General features: G+C 48.8%; 1 protein-coding gene across 1 annotated transcript in view; it reads right to left on the reverse strand.

Moving 5' to 3' along the window:
- Grik4 (glutamate ionotropic receptor kainate type subunit 4) overlaps positions 1–20,951 on the reverse strand; it is a 431,073-nt gene that overhangs the window by 163,942 nt on the left and 246,180 nt on the right. Inside the window, exons 4-5 of the mRNA XM_032911594.1 lie at positions 14,389–14,553; positions 714–811 (exon numbers count right to left, since the gene is read on the reverse strand). Of these exons, the coding sequence (XP_032767485.1) occupies positions 714–811; positions 14,389–14,553 (263 nt within the window). The remainder of the gene's footprint in view (positions 1–713; positions 812–14,388; positions 14,554–20,951) is intronic.

The following is a 20,951-nucleotide window of genomic DNA, read 5'->3' on the forward strand; positions in this document are numbered from 1 at the left end:
TCCTCTTGCCCGCTGTCTTCTGGGCATGTATTTGCAGGTGGAAGACCGGCAACTTCTAAAAGGGCCATGATGATGCCTTCAATCGGCAGGCTCTCTAAAGTGCAAGTTGCTAGGAAACCTGTCTCCCATCCTGTCTTTGTCCCATGAACCGGAACCAGAGGACGTGGCCTCCAGACTCTGGGTCCGGAGAGACTCCAGGCAGAGGTCATACCTGAAGACCAGCATTCTGCTTGGAAGGGCAAAGGCAGGAATGAGGAAAACAAAATAAAATCTCTTTCCCACCCACTTAGAAGGCAGAGGCCTTTGCGTTTTATTTCTCGAAATAAAACGGAGCAGAGGCTTCTTCCTCCCAAGGCGCTCTTCCCCAGAATCCCAAATATCAGGCCACCAATACACTGCCTACACTGACCACGGTGAGGAACTCAGACCTCTGTCCCCTCAGCCCCATGGCAGAGCACCAGCCCTATCTCTGCATCAGAGAGGTCACCGCAGGCACTGCCCTGTCCTGGAGCACTAAGGCATTGAGCTTATCTTAGAAATCCTGTTACCAAATCTCCATCTTCCCGTCACTTGGGAAGAGGACATGTCCCCCAGGGGCCATTCTACCTCACATTTGCGTTTTTGATGTCCTTAACGTCTTGGCCTCCTTGGGCACTTCCCGCATTCAAGGATGCAATCTACAGGCACCATTGCCACGGCAGTTCCACACTCACCTCCTTCTCTCCACAGATGTTGCTGATGATGGAGCTGGAGGCTGGGCTGGACGACGGTCCCAGGACAGCGACCACTCCCTTGGGGAGGATCTGACACACTGTGGCCAGGGCAAAGACAGGATCAGGAAAGAAAACAGCGCTCAGAGGGGGCAGCCGAAGCTCTGCCCTGACTAAGTCCTCAAATCATCACCCAACACTCACCTTCCGCCCACGCCAACCCAGGCTCCTGTCCGTCCCTTCTAAACCCAAGTCCCTCCTCTCCCTGGCCTGCTAGGCTCTCTAACAGTTTTATTAGTGTTTATGGACAATATTAAACGAAGAAATGACCCAGGTTATGACAACATATGGGGGTATAAATTGTCCAAGCCATCACCAAAGAACAGAGGAAATAGCGAATCCAAGGTGCGCCCCCCCCCCCCTGTCTGCTCTGCAGAGTGTTGGGGAACACAGCTGCTGCAAAGGAACGAGGTCTAGGTGGTAGCCAGCCTTCCATGTCTTAACACCTCAGACAAAGACAGTTGAGGAAGAAGAAAAGCAGACAGTCAGGCTACTGGGGGCGGCTGAGAGATGCTAGCAGAGAGGTGAAAAGCAGGCTGTGGAAGTCAGAGGAAGTGTGTGTGTGTGTGTGTGTGTGTGTGTGTGTGTGTGTGTGTGTGTGTGTGTGTGTGTGTGTGGTGTGTGTGTGTGTGTGTGTGTGTGTGTGTGTGTGTGTGTCTTTGTAATGTGGACACTAGAAGTCATCCTATGCTGCCCCCCACTTTAATTTCTATGACAAGGTATCTCACTGAACCTGGGTCTTACCCTCTGGCTAGCCTGTGTAGCTGTGCAGTGAGCCGAGAGGTCCAGCTATCTTCCTTACCCTGCACTGAAGTTGCACATGTGTATAACTATATCCAGATTTTCTGTGGGAGCTGGGGATTCAAACTCAGGTCCTCATGCTTGTGTAGCAAGCACTTAGCCCATTGAACCATCTCCCTAGACTCACTTGCTCACTAGACTGCAAATCCCTTTTGGCCCGGTGACCTTTGATGTCAGGCACAATGTTTTCTAGGTAGAATCCCAGATTGGATTCATGACTGGATGCGGAATGATGGGGCCTGTGGTCAGAAGAGGAAGGGAGAATCAAAGTTTCGGAGTGCTAGAGACTGAGAGGTGGCAGATGGGAAGAAACGAGGGAACAGAAAGAGTCAAAGGTCATTTTCTGCACACATCAATGATGCCAGAGCCAACATACCACCCTTGGCTTCACACAGAGGCTCAACACTGCAAGATCCAACATCACAGCCCCAACCGAAACCCCAGCTCCACACACATTTCTCTCTTATTCATGACAGAGCTCATTTCCCAGGCCCAGAAACTGCAAGTGAGGAAAGATTGCCTGTTGGTTTGTGGAAGAAGACACCAAGCCATGCCTGAAGTCTGGAGAGAACCCTAACCATCAGCCACAAAAGCCATGGGACCAACTGCATGGGGTGCAGGCCCCAGGGGAGGACTCCATGGTTCACAGAGTTGTGGTTGCCATGTGAACTTCGGGTCTTCCATATCCTCTCTTCACCTGTGGCCTCCAACATCTCAAAGCTGCAGAAGACTCAACAGTACTAAGTATACCCATCCCCAGGGGCGTACAGTCTGGTGACCAGGCCCGACCTTGAATGAGCCTCAGAAGTCTTCTCAGGCCTTCAGTATAGCTCCCCCTGCCTGCTGGACGCTCTCAGTATCATCCCCAGCATGGCAGCCTTCAAGAGGAGTCCTCCCTCCTGATGTTAAGTGACACATAATAGGTCAAGGTCAGAGTCAGCTTTGGGCTTCAAGCCCCTGGCCCCATTCACTGTACAAACTGATTCTCTCCAGCCATACCTTCCCTCAGCTCTCTCCTCCATGACTACAGCACCTCCATCACCTCCATGCTTACAGGCGCTCTCTCTCTCTCTCTCTCTCTCTCTCTCTCTCTCTCTCTCTCTCTCTCTCCTCTGAGCCTACCTTGTTCTACTGCATGTACTTTTGTCAAGATCATCACCACCTGTTACTGGTTCTCATCTGACTCTCTTCCCTAGCATATGACAAGCTGGTGATGCTATTCCTTGGATTTCATAACACCGTCTGGCACTGCTTCTCATTTAGTTCTCTGACATTCTCTCTCTTGGCTAATGGTTCTTTCTTATTTGCTTAATCCAGGCTTTATCTATGCCTTCCTCTGCCTGAACAAGCTTATCATTGCCGCATTTGCCCAGGTGACCCTACCAAATGGTTTATATCTTGAGTACAAAATCACATTCCAAGCACCTGCTGGTCTTAGCCAAGGCACCTGCCCTCTGGCACTCTTGCTCAGTACGGCAGAGTTGAGTGTAGAATGAGCATGGACTCTGTTGCCGAATGGCCTGGGTCTGAGAGGGCATCAGACTCCCTGTAGTAAGAATTGCAGATGGTCGTGAGCCATCCAACATACATGCCAGGATTCAAACTGAGGTCCTCTGCAAGAGCAGTAAGGGCTTTTTCCTGCTGAGCCATCACCCCATCCCTCCAAATGTATTAATGTTTAAAGTTGGCCACAAGTGATGAGTTTCATTATGGCGTTTCCATACAAATACATCATCCCTTTTTTTTATTCATCCGTCTTCCCATAATGTGTCCTCCATCTTCCTCTGTCATCTCTTCCTAATCCTCTTCCTCCCCCTAAGGAAGATTCATTTTATTCCTACTTTACAGCTGTGGGAATGAAGGTGTAGTATATAAGTAACTCATTCAAGCTCACATGGGTAATACATGGCTGATCCAGTCTTGACCTTAGACGTCCATCTGACACCAAAGCTCATGTTCTTAACCACTGGGTTTCACTTCCCTTAGTTCCTGGAGGTCAAAGCTATAGTCACTCTTGATTCTCCCTCACCTTCCCTTTCCCTAGGCTCTGCCAATCTGACCTCACCTCCTAAGGGTTCTGTTTCCAGGGATCTCCATTTACAATCCTTTTCCATGCTGCGGGGTAAGCCATAATCAGAAAACCTCCTTTGGTCTGTCTTATGTATCTGGGCACCCTTCAGCCCTTAGAGTAGTAACACAGCAAGGAACCACGGCTTAGCTAGACTTCTCAGGGGAAACTAGAAATAAACTAAATGTTTAACCATCAAGGAATAGTTATAAAGAGTGGGCCATATGCCCAAATAGAACTGTATTTAGGTATTTAAGATGTATCTGAACAGTTAATAATAGCATTATGATTATTTATATAATAGTATTAAGAGAATTAAGTAGGATGTAAAATTATATGTGCATCTACATGAAGCTCATGCTAAGCCAATACTGGAGCTAGTTAGGTATTGAAGAATGGGCCAAAGAAGATATGATTAGTGCCAACATTTACCATGGCCTACTTAGAGAACATCTTAGGGATGGATTTATGTAATTCTAAAGCAGCCTGATGAAACAGGTACAATAGCTGGCATCTTCACTTTACAGACACCAAAACAAGACAAGGAAACTAAGCAATAGAGTGTAGATTGGACAGCTCGACCCCTGGCCCTGGGACCAACTCCTAAACCACAGCCTTCCACAGAGAATGGCAATTAACTGGAATGTTCTATGACACTGCCTTGGCAGTGAGAATGTTCTGTGGTTTTCTTCCTTTTTTATTTCTTCGCTCTCTGTAATGAGCATGTATTCTTTTTATAATATGTTGTAAGGAATGTGATAAAAAAAAATCTCCCAATGACAAGTAAAATTTAAGAGGTCTGATCTGCCTGTCACCCTGCCTTTGCAGCCCCCGTGCCTCTTCTGGCTCTGTGCCTGACTCTGTCTGCCTCCTCCAGGCTCCCTCTGAGTGGTTAGCTTTGCCTAAATCAGCTGTTCCCTACCTGACCAGTGACCTGTGCTCTGTGACAAGCAGTCAGGGGTGGGAAAGGGTGAGTGTGTGTGTGTGTGTGTGTGTGTGTGTCTGTGTGTGTGTGTGTGTGTGGTGAGAGTAAGTGTATATGCATGTATGTGTGTGTTTGTGTTTGTATGTGTGTTAAGAGTGTATATGTGTGCATGTGTATGTTTGTGTATGTGTGGTGACAGTGTGTGTGTTCATGTGTATGTGTGTGTGGTAAAAGTGTATGCATGTGTATGTGTGTGTGGTAAGAGTGTGTATGTGTATGTGGTGAGAATGTGTGTATATGTGTGTATGTGTTTGTGTGTGTGGTGAGTGTGTCTGTGTATGTATGTGGTGAGAGTATGTGTATATGCATGTATGTGTGTATGTGTGTGTTTGTATGTGTGCAGTGAGAGTGTGTGTGCATGTGTGCATGTGCATGTGTGTGTATATGTGGTGAGAGTGTGTGTGTATATGCATGTATGTGTATATGTGTGTGTGCATTTGTATGTGTGTGATGAGAGTGTGTGTGTGGTGAGAGTGTGTGTATGTGTATGTCTGTGTGTGTGTGTATGGTGAGAGTGTGTGTGTGCATGTGCATGTCTCTGTGTGTGTTTGTATGTATGTAGTGAGTGTGAGTGTGCATGTGTGTGTGGGGGGGTGTATGTGTGTGTGTATTTGTATGTGTGTGGTGAGAGTGTGTGTGTGCATGTGCATGTCTCTGTGTGTGTGTGTTTGTATGTGTGTGGTTCAAGTGTATGTGTGCATGTGCATGTCTGTGTGTGTGTTTATATGTGTGTGGTGCAAGTGTGTGTGCATGTGCATGTCTCTGTGTGTACATGTGCATGTCTGTGTGTGTGTGTGCGTTTGTGTGTGTGGTGAGAGTGTGTGTGTGTGTGTGTGTGTGCGTTTGTGTGTGTGGTGAGAGTCTGTGTGTATGGTGTTGCTGCTGCTGCTGCTCGCCCCTCTCTGTAAGCCTACTGAACTTAGCGTTTCCTTTGCAGTCAGTGCATGTTCTAAAGCACAGTGCATCTGCAGCACATGTGCCTTTGTCACCAGCAGAAGTTACCAATGTTTTCATATCCCATCGCAAACATCATTTATATTCATGACTCGTTCAACCTTCTTCTAGTGGTTAACCCAATGCTGGGCTTGCCTATGAATACATTAAAAGAGCACAGATATTAATATATCACTATTAAAATATTTTCGCTGCTTTTCTAAGTAATTGGTTTCCATGGTCAGCTATTTTATCTACTTGAAAAGACTTCTCTAAGATGGGGTCCTTTAGCACTCCCAGCCTGCCATGGTCTAGGCCCTGTTCTTCTGCTTGGGAAACTCATATTGATCCTCCAGCACCCAGCTCCGATCCCGCCCCAAGGCAACACAGCACCTCTGTCCTGCCTCTGAGCCAGCTGCCTGTAGCAACAAGGCAATTCCCTTATTCTCTCAGTGCCCAGCCAGCGTCCGCCCCAAGCATACTTGTGATGGCTGCCAGCAGAGGGATTTTTTTTTCCTAAAGATAAATCTTACAGAAGGTCATAATCCCAAATTTGGATGTGTTACCTCAAAGCAGGGTGGTAAAAATCTCATCTAAGTAGACAGACGTGTAGCTATTTATCAGCTAAGCAGCCCTAATCCAAAAATCCTAACTCGTATCAGGAACTTTTTGAGCACTGGCATGATGCTCAAAACACTTGAGACCTAGGATTTCAGATATAGTGATTATTAGGAATTCTCCTCTACGAAGGTCCATGCCAACAGTTCAAAGCCTCACCTTCTGGTCCCATGCATTTCATTCTGGGGATTTTTTTTCAACCTGTACAGTGTGTGACTATTAAATACATTCGTTTGCACATGGAGACATTCTTCACTGTCTGGCATATGTACTATGTGCACTTTCTATAGTCTCAAAATGCACACATGCATGCACATGCACACTCACACTCTTACCACACACATACATACATATACACACACACTCTCACCACACACACATACACACAAACACATACACACTCTCACCACACACATACAAACACACACACACACACACACATACACACATACATGCGTATACACACACTCTGAGTTCTAAACGTATCAGGAGCTTAGGGTGCTGGACCTGCCCTTCTGAGCTCTCCAGACCCACATCCATTTATCCATTGACTTCAACTGGGTTATAAACTCTTGAGGGCATCGGGACATTTGTCCAGACCTGGCAGAAAGCAATTGCTCACCAGATGCTTGCTCTACTGAACTGAGGTGATCCAAGATGAGTCTCGAGAAATAGGATGGTCCTCCTATCAGTAGCACAGCTTGGGAATCCCTGAGGTGGATGGGGAACATCCACAAAAAAAAAAAAAAAAAAAAAAAACCTTATCTCTTGAAATTCTGGGCCTGGATCCCACAGGCCCAAACCACCAGAGTGAGGGCAATGAGTGGTTGGGAGGGCTATCAAGGAAGAGAAACAGATGCCCCTAACTGTTTCCAGGGGAATGGGGAAGTGAGGATACAAGAAGATGTATGCGACACGGACAGGACAACTGTTTTCCAGGCATCAGAGGAAAGACCAGCTAAGAGAACAGAAGACCAGGAGGTGCTGATGCAGCCCCATGGAGAAGCGTCTCTGAGCCTTCTACATCCGTCTAGGGAGCTGGGCATGTAGGAACAATGTAGGATGGTGAAGGCTGGCCATGAGGCATGTGGTCCAGAGAGGTTAATCCAGAGGCCACCGAGTGGAGGTCCTTGTCCCTGGTGAGGTAGCTCTAGATGAGCCACTCAGTTACCCTCAGGTGCCAAACATCCCAGTTTCACAGGACCAGGAGAGCCGTGGGGCAGAAAACACTGGACATGACTCAGGTCCTGGAGAGCAGCATGGCGCAGGTACCTCCTTCTTGCTGCATGCAGAACACATCAAGAGGCCCCTACAATGAGGCAGCAACTGCCTCTGTTTACTCTGACACACAGTCTCCGTTGGCACCAAAGCTTTCAGGGATACCCCCTGTTCATGTCCCCAAGGTGATCAGTGGGTCGAGTGAGGTGGTCTTGCTGGCTGAGCCAGGGAAGGCAGTGTGTGTGGGTTGAGGAGGACATCTCACCACACTATCATGCTACACAGTGTGGCCTGGTTCCAGAAACCGCCACCACCACCTCCCTCCCTAAGAGTCACAAACCACTGAGGAAGGCACAACGCCATTCCCTGGGGCTTCCCACATGCCAGGCATCCGGCTGGCAGGCACACCACCACTGAGAAGGAGCCATGAATCTAGGCTTCACAAAAATGGGTCAAAGTTGCTGAGAGCACACACCAGGCTGTGCGCTACTCCGAGTGTGTTAAATACTCCCATTCTCATACACCCCGCCCCCACTAACCTCAGGAAGGGAGAGTGTTGTGTATGCCCATTTCCAGAGAAATCTGATTCTTCTCCCACAAGGAATTAGAGAAATAAGACATGAGCTCGAGATGTGGTAGAACCAAGGTTAGAATTCTGGGGCATACAGGTGACCCCAGCCCTGAATGTGAGTGTTGGTCTTTACTGACTTTCACATCTGACCATCAACTATGTCTGCTGTAGGTTCATCAGCCACTTCGCTCCATTGTACCCCCACTGTCCGGGCTCAAACCATTGCTCCAGCTAATGTAACTATCTACTGGGGTGCTAGGCCTCTTCACCTATGGAACATTCCAAGGCTTTGCCTTGAGCTTTACCATCAGGCCTATGTCCTAGCTCTGATGTAGGCCCTGTCTGAGCCATTCTCCGACACCTCTAGAAGTCACCTAAGACTTATGTCACTTTGAAGAATGTCTTCCTTGAAAAAAATCAGGAGCCTCAATTACTTAAGAGGATTGGACCATATGGTTTCTGAGCACTGCCATTCTGTGTGTTTCTGAGTCCTCACTATGCACCTGAGCAGTAGTGATCTCAGACAGCAGAGCTGAGAATGTTTGCTGAATGACTCCTCACAATTTGCATGGCTTTCTAGCGTCTCGTTATCCTGACACTGTGTGTGTGTGTGTGTGTGTGTGTGTGTGTGTGTGTGTGTGTGTGTGTGTGTGTGTGTGTGTGTGTGTGTGTGTGTGTGTGTGTGTGTCCCACACATGCTCATAGAGGCCAGAAGTCAACCTTGGGTCTTGTTTCTCAAGCACAATTCATCTTGCTCTGTTTTGAGACAATGTCTCTTGCTTGGCTAGAACTCAGCAAGCAGTAGTCTAGGCTGACTGGCCACTGAGCCTAGAGAATCTATTAACCTCCACCCTCCACGTGCTGTAATTTACAGAGATAGCAAGCACTATACCGCTGAGCCATCACTCCAGGTGCTTTGGATTGATTTTGAGGGAACCTTGAATCTGTGGAGTTCATGATCTCTAGCCTTCAAGAATCTTGGAAGCCTAGGAGGAGTGGACTTGCAGATGGAATCAGAATATATCAGACAAGTGTCCTGTGCCAGGAATGCTTGAGCCTTCCTTGGTCCCGGCTCCCTGGGAACCTTCTGGATATCAAGGGGAGACAGTGTGGACAGTGGATGGTATGCTTGCCTCACCGAAGCAAACAGAGGTAAGGGGTCGACAGGAAGCCTGCTTCTAGCTCTACAGTAAATTAAGCTTCAAACTGACTCAGGCTACATAGTGATTGAGCCTGGGGATATTTGAGTGGCAAAGGGGAGGTGCTCAGTTAAATCTAACACATTCGCCACAGGAGACAGAGCGATCTATGGAGCAAAGGGCATCCTAATCTGATGCCTCTTAGGGCTTCCTTGCAAAAAGGAAGGCTGTGATGGAGAGATGGCAATAAGATACAGTGGGTAGCCAGAAGGGCCAAGTGGGCTGGGGGGCGGGGGGGAGGAAATGGCCTAATAGGTCTTGTCCGTTCCTTTCACTTCAGATCTCTGAGCTGTGCAGGGGGAGTTAGCAAATCAAATATCTGGAAGCCTGAGGCAGTGGTGGTAAAGGGCAGAGGTGGGGGGAGTCCCGTGAGTGTTGGTGGAAGCTTTGTAAGTGACCCTCACTTTAACTAAACCTACTGGATGAAAACCTGCCTATTTGAACCCAGACAGAACGGGGGTTGATTTTCCACATCGTATCTTCCCAGCTTCCGGGTTGGCTGTTAATTAATGCCCTGTGTGATACTTTCCATCTCTGAGCCTTGTGCTCGGCGGCGAGCAGACGACGCTAGCATCTTCATCTTCGTTATACTCCCACCTCTTTGATCCTCAAAATAACCTCCACTTTCCTGGACTGGCTGGCCCACCCTGAGTGTGATTCATTAAGTGTGCGGGTACGTGGAGCTTTTTGAAAAGCGCCTATTACTTCAGTAAGACCAAATAGCCCTGCTGAATTGCTAAAGTCCCAACTTCAGTCACAGCCTTGACTCTGCACAACCAAATCCTTCACCGGCAGTCTCTTTCATCTCCTTGAAGCACAGTCCCTGGCCACAGGGTGATAGGTGAGGGATTGGGGGAGTCATCCAAGGCGTCGGATCCATGCAAATGTCTTCAATTAGCAATGAAAATCAGACCTGGACCACTAGCCCAGGGAAATCTCAGACTGTGGTACGAACCAGCCGCTGGCACAAAGTGACCCACCACAACTTTCAAAGGCTCAAAGCCGTCAGGCCCATCAAATTCAGGAAAACTGGAAAGAGACTGGGAACATCCAATTATGCAGGATGTAGACATTATGCAGGTCACCTAACACGAGCCTCAGAGAGAGTGGAGCCTGCCCTCGGGGACAGCTGAGCTTTGAAACAGGATAGAAGAGGTGATGGTGAGGGTAGCGGAGGGGAGGTAGCATGCACGGCTGAGACAGGAGCAAAAGTAAACAACCAAAGCTCTATAGCTTGCTGAAGACCCGTGTGTGCACCCACCAAGGGGCATGTGTCACCGTTACTGTTGCATGGACCATTCTGATAAGACAACATGACTGTCACTATCATTTGACACATCAGCAAACCTAAGGCATAAAAATGGCCTTTCCACACCACACAGGTAGCACTCTGCTCGACCCAGTTCTCAAACCCACAATCCTGTCATGCCATTTAGACCCCCTTCCTAAGTAGGGGCCAGGGTGGCTAACCTTCTCCATCCTCAGGATCCTGTTCCTCAATCTACCTATCTTTTTTCCTGCATTGCTATGGACACTGGAGAGACTGCTCACCTTGCTTTAGCCACTGCATGAAGCCACCATCCACCTGTTCCCTTCCCTGAATATAGGGGGAAAAAAAAAAACCTAGGCTTGGCCTTTCAAAGAACTATCTAGGTGGTATTTAAAACCTATGGTGGTGGTACACTCATCAGATGAAAGACCTTTGGGGGTAGAAAACTCCAGAACCCATCTGAAGCTTGCCTCAAACACACTGATACAAAAGCTGAACCGAAGGCCACTTGCTAATAAAATCCTCGGTGCCTAAAAGGACATTAAAGAGATGTCCAAAGCCCTGCAAAGGGGAATAAAGATATCAATTTCCTCTACGCCCTGATTCATCTGGCTTCATATTTTAGATACCTTGACTTCTCCAAGGCGGGCTGTGTGGGTCACTGGGAGAGGAAATTTCTTCCCACCAATGACATCATCCACAATACGCACATATGCATTGAGTCCTGCTGGGGAGGCCCTGAAGAACTGAAGGGAAGGACAGGGTTGGTTTTCAAAGAGCTATGAAGAAATCCAGACGCTTGTCTGACGCCTAGGTGCAGAAACTCCACAGACCAGACTAGGAGACTCAAGAGAAGCTATTGGTATTTCTGATTTTCTTTTTCTTTTTTCTTTTTTGGAAGATCTCAAGCAATCTGTCTTCCTTTTGTTATCCTAGAAATTAACCGTGACGTCTTCTTGGAGATATTTCTGTTCCCTGATAAATTCTTGTTGGCTAGAACCAGGTGCAAGGGGCACTTGTTGAATATCTATTTACTTCTCGAGTGAATAAATGAATGTTTTCGTACTGGGCGCACCACACCCTGTTCTGGAGAAATGTGTGTCACTCGAGGCTACTGAACCAGGAGAGGACACTGTCCCCAAGGATAGTCAAGCTCTGTTGGTGGCCCGGCAAACATCGGCATCCTGTGAGACTGGCCACAAAAGCAAGGTGGGTAGTCCTGATGAGATCTTCCTCTTTGGGTTTCCGGAGGAACAGGTACTACGTGGGAGATCTATGTCATACTATGTCATACTGCTCCCCTGGAGGCTCAGGGGACATCATGAAAGAGTAAGCAGAAGATGATATGAGAGTTGAGAGCAGGGAAGAGCAGAGCAAAGCTGTGTCCTTTGGTCATGGCGGACAGCAGCAAACATGAATTCACAATAGCTGTGGGAGCCTGAGCAAGACTTACACAAGATCAAGCCAGTGTGGAGGGTGGGGGGGAGCCCACAAGCCCCTCCCCTAGCTGAGGGGGTTTGGGTAGTTAATGGTGCCAGGGGAAAGCGAGTTGGTTTTGTTTAGAGGTGTGGCCCCTGATAGGTTGGCCATGCTCCAGATAATGGCCCCACACCCTTGTCTACAAAGCAGCACAAAGCAGACGCAGTGGGTTATTTACAAACAAAAGACATTTAGTTCGGATGGGTGGCGTGTAATGGAAACAGAAGGACTGGGAAGATGGTTATGGGGATGAATGTGATCAAAGTACATTGTATCACCCTTCTTAAAAGGGGAACGAATACCTCAAAGGCAAGAAAGTGTCCAAAGCTTAATAGAAATGTATTATAAAAGCGGTTCTAGGGGGAGGCTGACACTGAAAAAGTGTATCCTCTGAAGGACTCCCATGAGACCAGAGGTCCCTATCTACCTTGTTTCCAACACTGTTCCCAGGTGTATAACACCCTGAATCATAGAGGAAACACTCAATAAAAAGTTCCAGGGCGATGAATCACAGGGTATCATCCTGGGAATCAAAATTAATTTCATTAGGACACAGTGTAAGATGGATGGAGAGGAAGACTAACCAGCAGAGGGAAGAGTCTTGACCCAGAAGGACAAGAGGGTTCTAGAGAAGCAACAGAACGGGGGAGAGGCAGAGGTAGAGAAAGAGAAAGGAATGACACACACACACACACACACACACACACACACACACACACACACACACACACACACACGCAAAGACAGAGAGACAGGGAGATGCTGGTGGGGCTGGGGACCACCGCCTGCCTCCCCATCATCTGCTGTACTTAAACCAGTGAGAACCTGCTCCCTTTCTTGCAGCCCTAACAGCCCAGGGTAGAGCAATATATAGCACTGTTGCCTCTTCATGGGAAGACCGGGGTCTAGTAACCAATAGTTACACCAATCATTGTCCTTTTATTCATTTGGTTTGGGGTTGGAAAAGGAAGAGGGACACCCCAAGGCTTACAGAAACAGTGCCATCATGTGTCTGGCCTGAGCAACCCTTGCTACAGTTGGGGTGCAAATGTCCTTCAAAGGCTTGTATGGTGAAGGCTTGGTCATCACATGGTGGTAGGGGGTGAGGCCCAGTGGAAGAAAGTGAGTTCACTGGGGACGTGTCCTTACAGGGGTTTCGGGAGCCTTGCTCCCCCTCTTCCCATCTCTTCTTGCTTCCCAGTTACCACAAGGAGAGAACTTTACTCTAACATGAGCCTCTCCACAATGCTCAGTCATGGACCCAGACCTCAAAAACTGTGCCACCAAACGAGCATCTCCTCATTTTAAATGATGTCTCTGGCACTTGGACAGAGAAGCAGAAAATCGACTGATACTCTTTGCTTTCCTTCTGCACTGGAGCTGTTCATTTCTGGCTTGGCTACAAGGCAGGGGCTCAGTTCCTCTAAGTCACCAGGCAATGCCAGCACCAGACAGGGGCTAGCAAGGGCGATGAAGCAGGTTGTACAGGCAAGCTCTGTGCTCAGGATGATTTTCCCACACCTTTGAGTATCGCTCTTTTCCCTCAAATAGAGGAAACAGCCTCTAATTCTCATACAATTGTCAGATGTTAAAGAGGCATCCAGCACATGGGACCCACCCTACGTGCTCTGACTCACTAGAGGGTCCTACTGTGTCTGAAATCCTACAATTCACAGGGAATTCTCCCATCTTTTAACTCACAGGAACCTCAGAACCAATGTGCAAGATCTGCAAAGTAGAACCTAGCACTCCCATTTTACTGATGAATAAACTGAGGTATAGATAGGCTGAATACCTCAGTCAGAGAAAATAGTCATACTCCATAGCAGCACATAGCATCTTCCTACACTTCTGCCTTCAGCACAAGAACATAAGGCAGAGCTGGGTCGGGTAGGAGAATGGCTATGACTTCAAAGCTAGCCTGGCCTATTTCCTGAGCTCTGGACCAGCCTCAGTAAAGTGAAAGTCTTTATCAATGATGAACTACTAAAGACTAGAAGGGAAGGGAAAAGGAAAAGGAAAGGAAAGGAGAAGGAAGTAGGGGAAGAGGAAAGAAGGGTGGGAAGGAAGGAAGGAAGGAAGGAAGGAAGGAAGGAAGGAAGAAGGTACCAAAGCATAAGCTGTACTTTATACTGGTTTTTCCCAATCATCCACAAACCTTAGTTCAAGTATCTGTATAGAAAATGTCCAGGATGTGAATGAATAAATGAATGTATGAGTGAATGAATGAATCAATGAACGAACGAACGAATGGAGAGATGGATATATGGATGTATGGATGGATTACTTGGTGAATTAATGTTCTATCCAATTAAGGATTCACATAGTACCTAGGAGTCTCATCTGGGCTGAGATTCTCACAGGCCTTCCTAGCGTGTAACTCTCTCCCTCCCCTGGAGACATTGTATCAGAGGCCCGGCACTAGGCACATGCCCACCACCAACTCTTCCTCTGCCAGCCTGTCCAGTCTACGTACTGGTTTCTGCAGTTTCGTACTCGCTGTCTCTGAGAAGCTCAAAGATGTCCACTTCGACTTTGGCCTTGCCCAGCCTCTCTGGTGCGCGGTTGATGCGGTTCTTGGCCAGGGTGATGGAGAGCCGTTCCCCTCTGCTGCACTCCATGGGGTCATCCAAGATAGCAGCTGTGGGCAGGTAACCATATGGAGACAGTTGGTATGCCACCCACTGCCATTGCCCATCCCCCTTCTCCACCCTCCCCACACTGCCACCTTCCTTTTCCAGACAGCTCCCCAAATCCCTCTCCGCCTCGACATCCACAGAACTCTCCAGAAAGAGTTCCGTGTACGCTTCTGTCTCTAGCCATAGAGCAATGAATTCTATGGCATAAGCCCAGGAGCAGCAATGCAGTACCACAACTGGCCACCAGGGGTCCTACCTGTCTGAAGTCCTTGGGCCCAGGTTCTAAAATACCCTCAGAGACATGGACACAGAAAGGTGCACACGAGCAACCCTTTTGGAAATGGAATTCTAAGTCAACAAGAAACTCCCTGAGGAAGGAGAAGGCTACGCATTTGTGAGGGACAGCTGTGGGAGCAGGGAAGCAGCTGCAGAGTACTGTGGAATGCTCACACGCCAGTCTCTGGTGCCCATGAGCCATGTGTCCCAGGTGAGCTATGAAACTCCTCTGACTATCTTTTCTTTACTGAGCATCGGAATAGTAAAGACGAACTCAGCGGTTAGTGGAGGGATTCAGTTCAGGTAATGGCTGTCAGGGACCCATCATCTGGACTTAAGCAGTGTGGATGACTTGGAGAGATACAGTACAAGTAGCGGCCCAGCCTCAGGATGCAGTGTGAAGGGAATCACGAAGAACCGGGCTGTAACCCCAACTCCACCCATATGAACTAATGGATCTGTTTCCTTACTTGAAAAATGAGGAGGAAAGCTACTTGTTGGCCTACTGTGAGAAGTATATGAGATAGGACATACTCAGTGCCGTCTTGCACCTAGTAGGCAATCGATAATGCTGAGACTCTTACCTCCTGGGAGAGCTGAAAACTGACTTGTATATAAACACTTACAGCCACTATTCACAAAGACTAGCAGGGGGACATGGTTCAAATGTCCATCAATCGAGGGGCGAGGAAGACGCTGCTTTCCTATAGCGGTAGATTATTACTGTTTAATAAGAGGAATAAAAATATTTCCACATGTGGCAAGGTGGATGACCCTTAACAACATGATGCCAAGCAAAAGAAGCCAGACACAAACAACAATGTATCATTGGATGGGTGGGTCTATCTAGACGAAGTGAGTCCCTAGAGACACGGGTCAGAGGAACAGTTGCCAGTGGTTATGAGACAACCGTGAGTGTAGTAAAAAGCACCAAACTGTATGCTTTAGGTGGGTGAATTCAGCAGGAGATGAATTTTAACCACAGTAAAGTAATTACAAAAAAGACAGCCAAATGTATCTTTCAGAGGCTGAAGGAAACACAGGGTGTATCACAACAGATTCCTCTGCCACATGGCCCTGAGTAGCTGTGGCCAAGTGGACAGCAGGGAGGCGTTCCTAAATTCTCATCTTCACATGGGATATAAACTTGGTGCTAGCTGGCTTTCCATCACTGTGACTCTGAGGGCATCCCTGTACCTCAGTGGCCCAGGCTCCACGCTTTCGGTTTGTCCATTGCTGTCCTGCACACAATTTCACAAAGAAAACACCAGGACAGGGCAGGGAACGTGACCGTGCATTTCTCCTGACTTGAGGATTTATTTATATGCACACTCCCAGTGAACAAGGCAAACTCAATTTCACATTCACAGCGTAGGCTCGAGCATGCAGGGAAGGTGAGTCCCAAGGCCTAGACAATGAGGTAGATGTATTAACTAGCAAAGCACATACGGAGTGGCTGACCACTTGTAGGGGTGGTCAAGGAAATGTAAGTGGAAAGATTTAAAAGCCCTCCCGTGCCCACGTTCCTTGTGAATGGGAGGACTTGGGGTGTTCTGATGTCAGAAGGTGTTTATGTTACAGTCTCACTGGACTGGCTCAGGGAACAGGACTCAGAACGAGCCCCATCAAGGTCAGAAATGGAGAGTCACACTATGTCATACTAGGATTACAAGCTGAGACCATAAGGAAGCAGCAATAAAAAAGAATGATTCTCAAATGATGTCCCTTAAGGGACAGATGACGTTCCTTCTACAAGCAGACAGGTGGTGTGTAGCCCCATGCCAACGGTGACCACCACACCTTCACATCCATCGGCTATGGAATACTGATTCCATGGAGGATTTGATACTAAGAAACAAACTTTACAGTGGAAATTATGTCACAACTAGACTGGCCCCGGGGTGTGGACAGGAGCTAGGACAGGAACTGGCAATCCAGCAGAGTCATGAGCAGGAGATCCTAGATCCGAGATCGAGCTGTGCTGTGTACTCAGCAACAGGAGTGCGCTTAGTGGTCACATCACAATCTTCTTCAACTCAGTAAGACCAGTGTCTCGTCTTCCTGTGGGTTGAGAAGTTTTGGAGCTGCCCATGCTTTCGGAGCTGGCAAGCAATGGAGGTGGGAGTGGTCTCGGGTTGGCTTGACCTCAGACACCCAAAGCTGTCCTCCCAGAACTTGGGCAAAAGAGAGGGTGTAGCAGGCAGGGATCCTTCACTTTATGGGAGCTTTAAAGGAAGTGTCAACAAGGCAAACCAACCCTGAGACACTTAGAGTGACAGGCTGGATTCCGGGGCTCTGAAAACCCCCAGGTCATCTGTCTGCTTCCCAACTCCTAGCAGACACCACGCGCTGATGAGATTTTCCAACTAGGGATAGCCATTCTATTAAGTACTAACGTCAACTAGATATTTTATACATTACTTGTGCTAAATCAATCACTAAAATAATCTCCCCCAAAACATTATAGGGTTTAGATCTGAAGCGTGCCCCAGAGGCTGGGTCTACTGAGAGCTATTAGAACTTCAAGAGGCAGACCATATTGGAGAGAGGTTAGGTCACTGAAGGGTGACAATGATCCTAGCCGCCCTAGTCTGTCTCTCTTTCCCTCCCTCCCTCCCTCCTTCCTTCCTGGCCACCTGAGCAAAGTGGCTTTCTCTGCCACATACATCTACCATGATACAGAGCCTCATTTTGGTCCTTAGAGGAAAAGAGCAAAGCAACCAAGGGCTGAAATCGCTGACACCACGGCCCCACACACCCTTCTTCCTTTAAGTTGAAGGACCTCAGGGACATTTTCGCAGTGATGGAAGGCTAGCTAGCTCGAGGTCAGTAGCCTTTGGGAGCCCATTGTCAATAGAAGTATTTAGGAGGGCCTGCCCTGGGTGTCCACATTACAGTCTCGCTGGCTTTGCTGCTACTCTGTCACTACACAAATGGCACAATTACAGCCAAGTTACAAGGGGCAGCACGCATCCCAGGGGCAGCTCCAGATACAACTGGAGCTTCCGTCTCTTCTTTCTGAAAACGATGCCTCTAAGGTGTATGCTACCCCGGTTTCATTACCTCTCCTTCGTGGCTCTCCTTCACAGTACATTTTTAAAGCCCTAAGTCCCAATGTGACAATATTTGGAAGGAGGGTTTTCAGGGGTCAGTTGTGGTTCCATGGGGTCACAGGGGTGGTAGAGCCCTGAACTCACAGAATTAGTGTCCCTCTCAGGAGAAAGAGAAGGCAGCTCAGTTACTTGCTCTCTACTATAGGAAAATGCAGTGAGACGATGACCCGACCCTCTAGTATAACCAGGAAGAGAGGCCTCACTAGGAATAGACTTGACCAGCTCCCTGACCTCGAACATTCCAGAGAACACTGAGAAATAAAGTCCTATTTTTAAGCCGCTCGGTTTGCAATCTTACTGAATTGCATCCTATGCTGATTAAGACAATGTGTTCATGAGAACTGGGATGGGCCGGCCCCAGCCAACCGTGTCAACACACACACACACACACACACACACACACACACACACACACACACACACACACACACACACACACACACACACACAGTACACCCAATACCCAGAGCCCGGTCTAATGTGCTGAGTCAGAGGAACAATGGAAGGCAGAAGAGGAAATGTGGGAAACTGACGTGGAACCCTCTTCTTTCTTTCCTCATGAGGACCTCAGGGTCCTGCTCCCCCGACCCCCGTGCCCACACTGAGGCTATGCCAAGTCCCACATTTCACTAAGGGTTTGGTTCTTGATGGCGACTAATTACTGACAGGGAAGAGGCTTGACTGGATTTTGTTGGCAGCAGACATGTTGGAACCAGGAGCTTGAAAATAGGAACTGAATTCGAGGGCTATGAACGCCCGACACGAGGTAGAGACTCAGGCTCTTCTGTGATGCTGAAGGAACCTAACCCCCAACAGGCAGTTACCAAACAGCACGCTTGTTCTTCCGCAGTCCCAGGAGAGGAGCCAGATGGATGGAAGAGAGCAATGTGCTCAAGACTTAATGGGCAGCGGATGCTCCTGGACCACACTGGGTCCCTCGGGCCCAGCTACCGGGCTGGACCAGAATGTTCAGAGCTCCCAGCTGCTGCCCAGTGAGGAGCAGTATGCTGCACATGCTGTGGCCCTGGGGACTGCTCTGAACAGGAGTCAACTAGTAACCACGGTGAGGCTGAGAGGCCTGGGAGGCAGCAAGGGCAGGGTTGAGATTAGGAGACACATGTAGGGGCTACCGTCTGCCCTTTCATCTAACCGTGAAGACCCAGTAGTGCCCAGTGCTTCTCTGGATTTAGCACACCTTCTTTATGTCAAGAAAGCCTCTGCATTCACGTCGAGCCTCTCGCTCAAACCTCAAGCATTGTGTTCTCTACAGAGCTCTCTCCTCATCTGGAGTCTGAGGTCCCTGACACTGGAAGGGCCATCCTGTGACAGTGCACATCCTGATCCCAAACTCCCCATTCCTCCCCCTCACCCCTATGTGGGCCTGCTTTGGACAGGGTGACTCCCTTTGTGTTGGTGGGCCTGGCTCAGCCTACTGTAGCACTGGTTAGCTGAGCGCTAGGACATGTGAGCAGGCCTGTGCAGAGGTGGACCCTCCCAAAGCGTTGGGAATTGCCTTCGGTCATGCTAAGCGGCATTCTCACTGGTGGCAAAGTTTCCCCCACCTATGCTATTCTTTCTCCCTCTCCTCCCTGTGGACTCACCTCTTCCTGAAGGCCCTCTCTGACTCCTGGGTTCCAGTGCTCTCTTCCATAGATTGCCTGAGAACCCAAACAGCTCCCTGGCCCACTGGCAGAGACTTGGCCGCCCACCCGGACCTGTGTGTCCTCAGCTGTTCATGCCTTAAATGCCCAGATAATTCTTCCTTCCTACCTGCTTGCTCTCCCAGAGCGCTCATCTCCCTTGTACTCCCTTGGAGCTCTATGAGTTTCTCCTGCTGCCCATCCCTGGCCTCTCTTCTTTCTCCTAGTCAGCCCTTTGAGGGCGTGGGTTTGGCTGAGCCTGAGTCCATGGGTGAATCTGGGCATGCAGTGCTCAGAACTGGGTGGTTACCGAGTGCATAATAGTGCAGGATCACCTGACTCTTCGTCCTCTGCAGCAATTGCAGCAAATGCTGGTTATGTGCAACATCAGATGAAAGGCAGTTCCTGTGTGAATGGCAGAGGACCCACTGCTACCTGTACTCGTCTTCATTCCTCCCGGGATGGCAGCATCCTGTTCTCTGTTTGCCTGTGGGAACTGGGGCGGGGCTTGCCTTCCCTCCATATATTACTGAAAGCTCGAGGGTGACCCCTCAAGCATGGGTGCTGGCTACCTTAATCTCCAAGCTCCACCAGAGGCCTGCTACGGAAGATTCTAGGCACCTCAACAACTCTCGGCTCTTTAAGGAGGGCATAAAGAAGTTTTACTGCTGAGCCTTTATAGGCCATATCTATAACACTGCCAATGGCTGTTCGGACCAACCCATTATGGCCCTGTGCTAACAAGGAAAAGAGATGGGTTGAGCCCTGGGGAATCAGTTACCCTTGCTTCCCAGATGTTTGCCCGAAGCTCCAGGTTCCCAAATATGGTGATGGTCCTGTCACTTGTCTATCATCAGTTCTGTTCTCTTACTGTCCTCCATTTCCTTGTTGCCACTCACCTCTTCCACGGAAGGAAGTCTCCCCCACACGAGTTGTTGTACCTTTATCCTCACCCAGATCCCCTCTTCCAGGACAGCCTCCATCCCCATTCCCTGCCTTCCTCCCCAACATTCTACCTGCCTCATTAAGCCCTCTTTGATCCTGCCTTCAGTTGCTTCCAGATGAGCTTGTCTCTCTATGCTCCGGCAGGGTCAAAGCCCAAGAAGACAGAACTTCCTGTGTTATGTGCCACACTGGCCCTAGGCTCCTGATTCGGTAAGTAGAAAGCCAAAAAACTTCATAGCCAATACTCAGTAGAGCAAAGGAGGGAGGTGAGCGCAGCCCCCCCCCCAAGATATTTTACAATACTCACAGCTCCCCTTCCCCCTCACCTGCAGTGTAAGCCAGGCTTATTGAATACAATTCCTCAGTTTGCTGCTGACTTCAGCCCAAAGTCCCCCAATCCACTCACTGCAAGCCACCCTCTGCCTC

This window comes from Rattus rattus, chromosome 8 (assembly GCF_011064425.1).
Source record: "Rattus rattus isolate New Zealand chromosome 8, Rrattus_CSIRO_v1, whole genome shotgun sequence".
Classification (NCBI taxonomy): domain Eukaryota; kingdom Metazoa; phylum Chordata; class Mammalia; order Rodentia; family Muridae; genus Rattus; species Rattus rattus.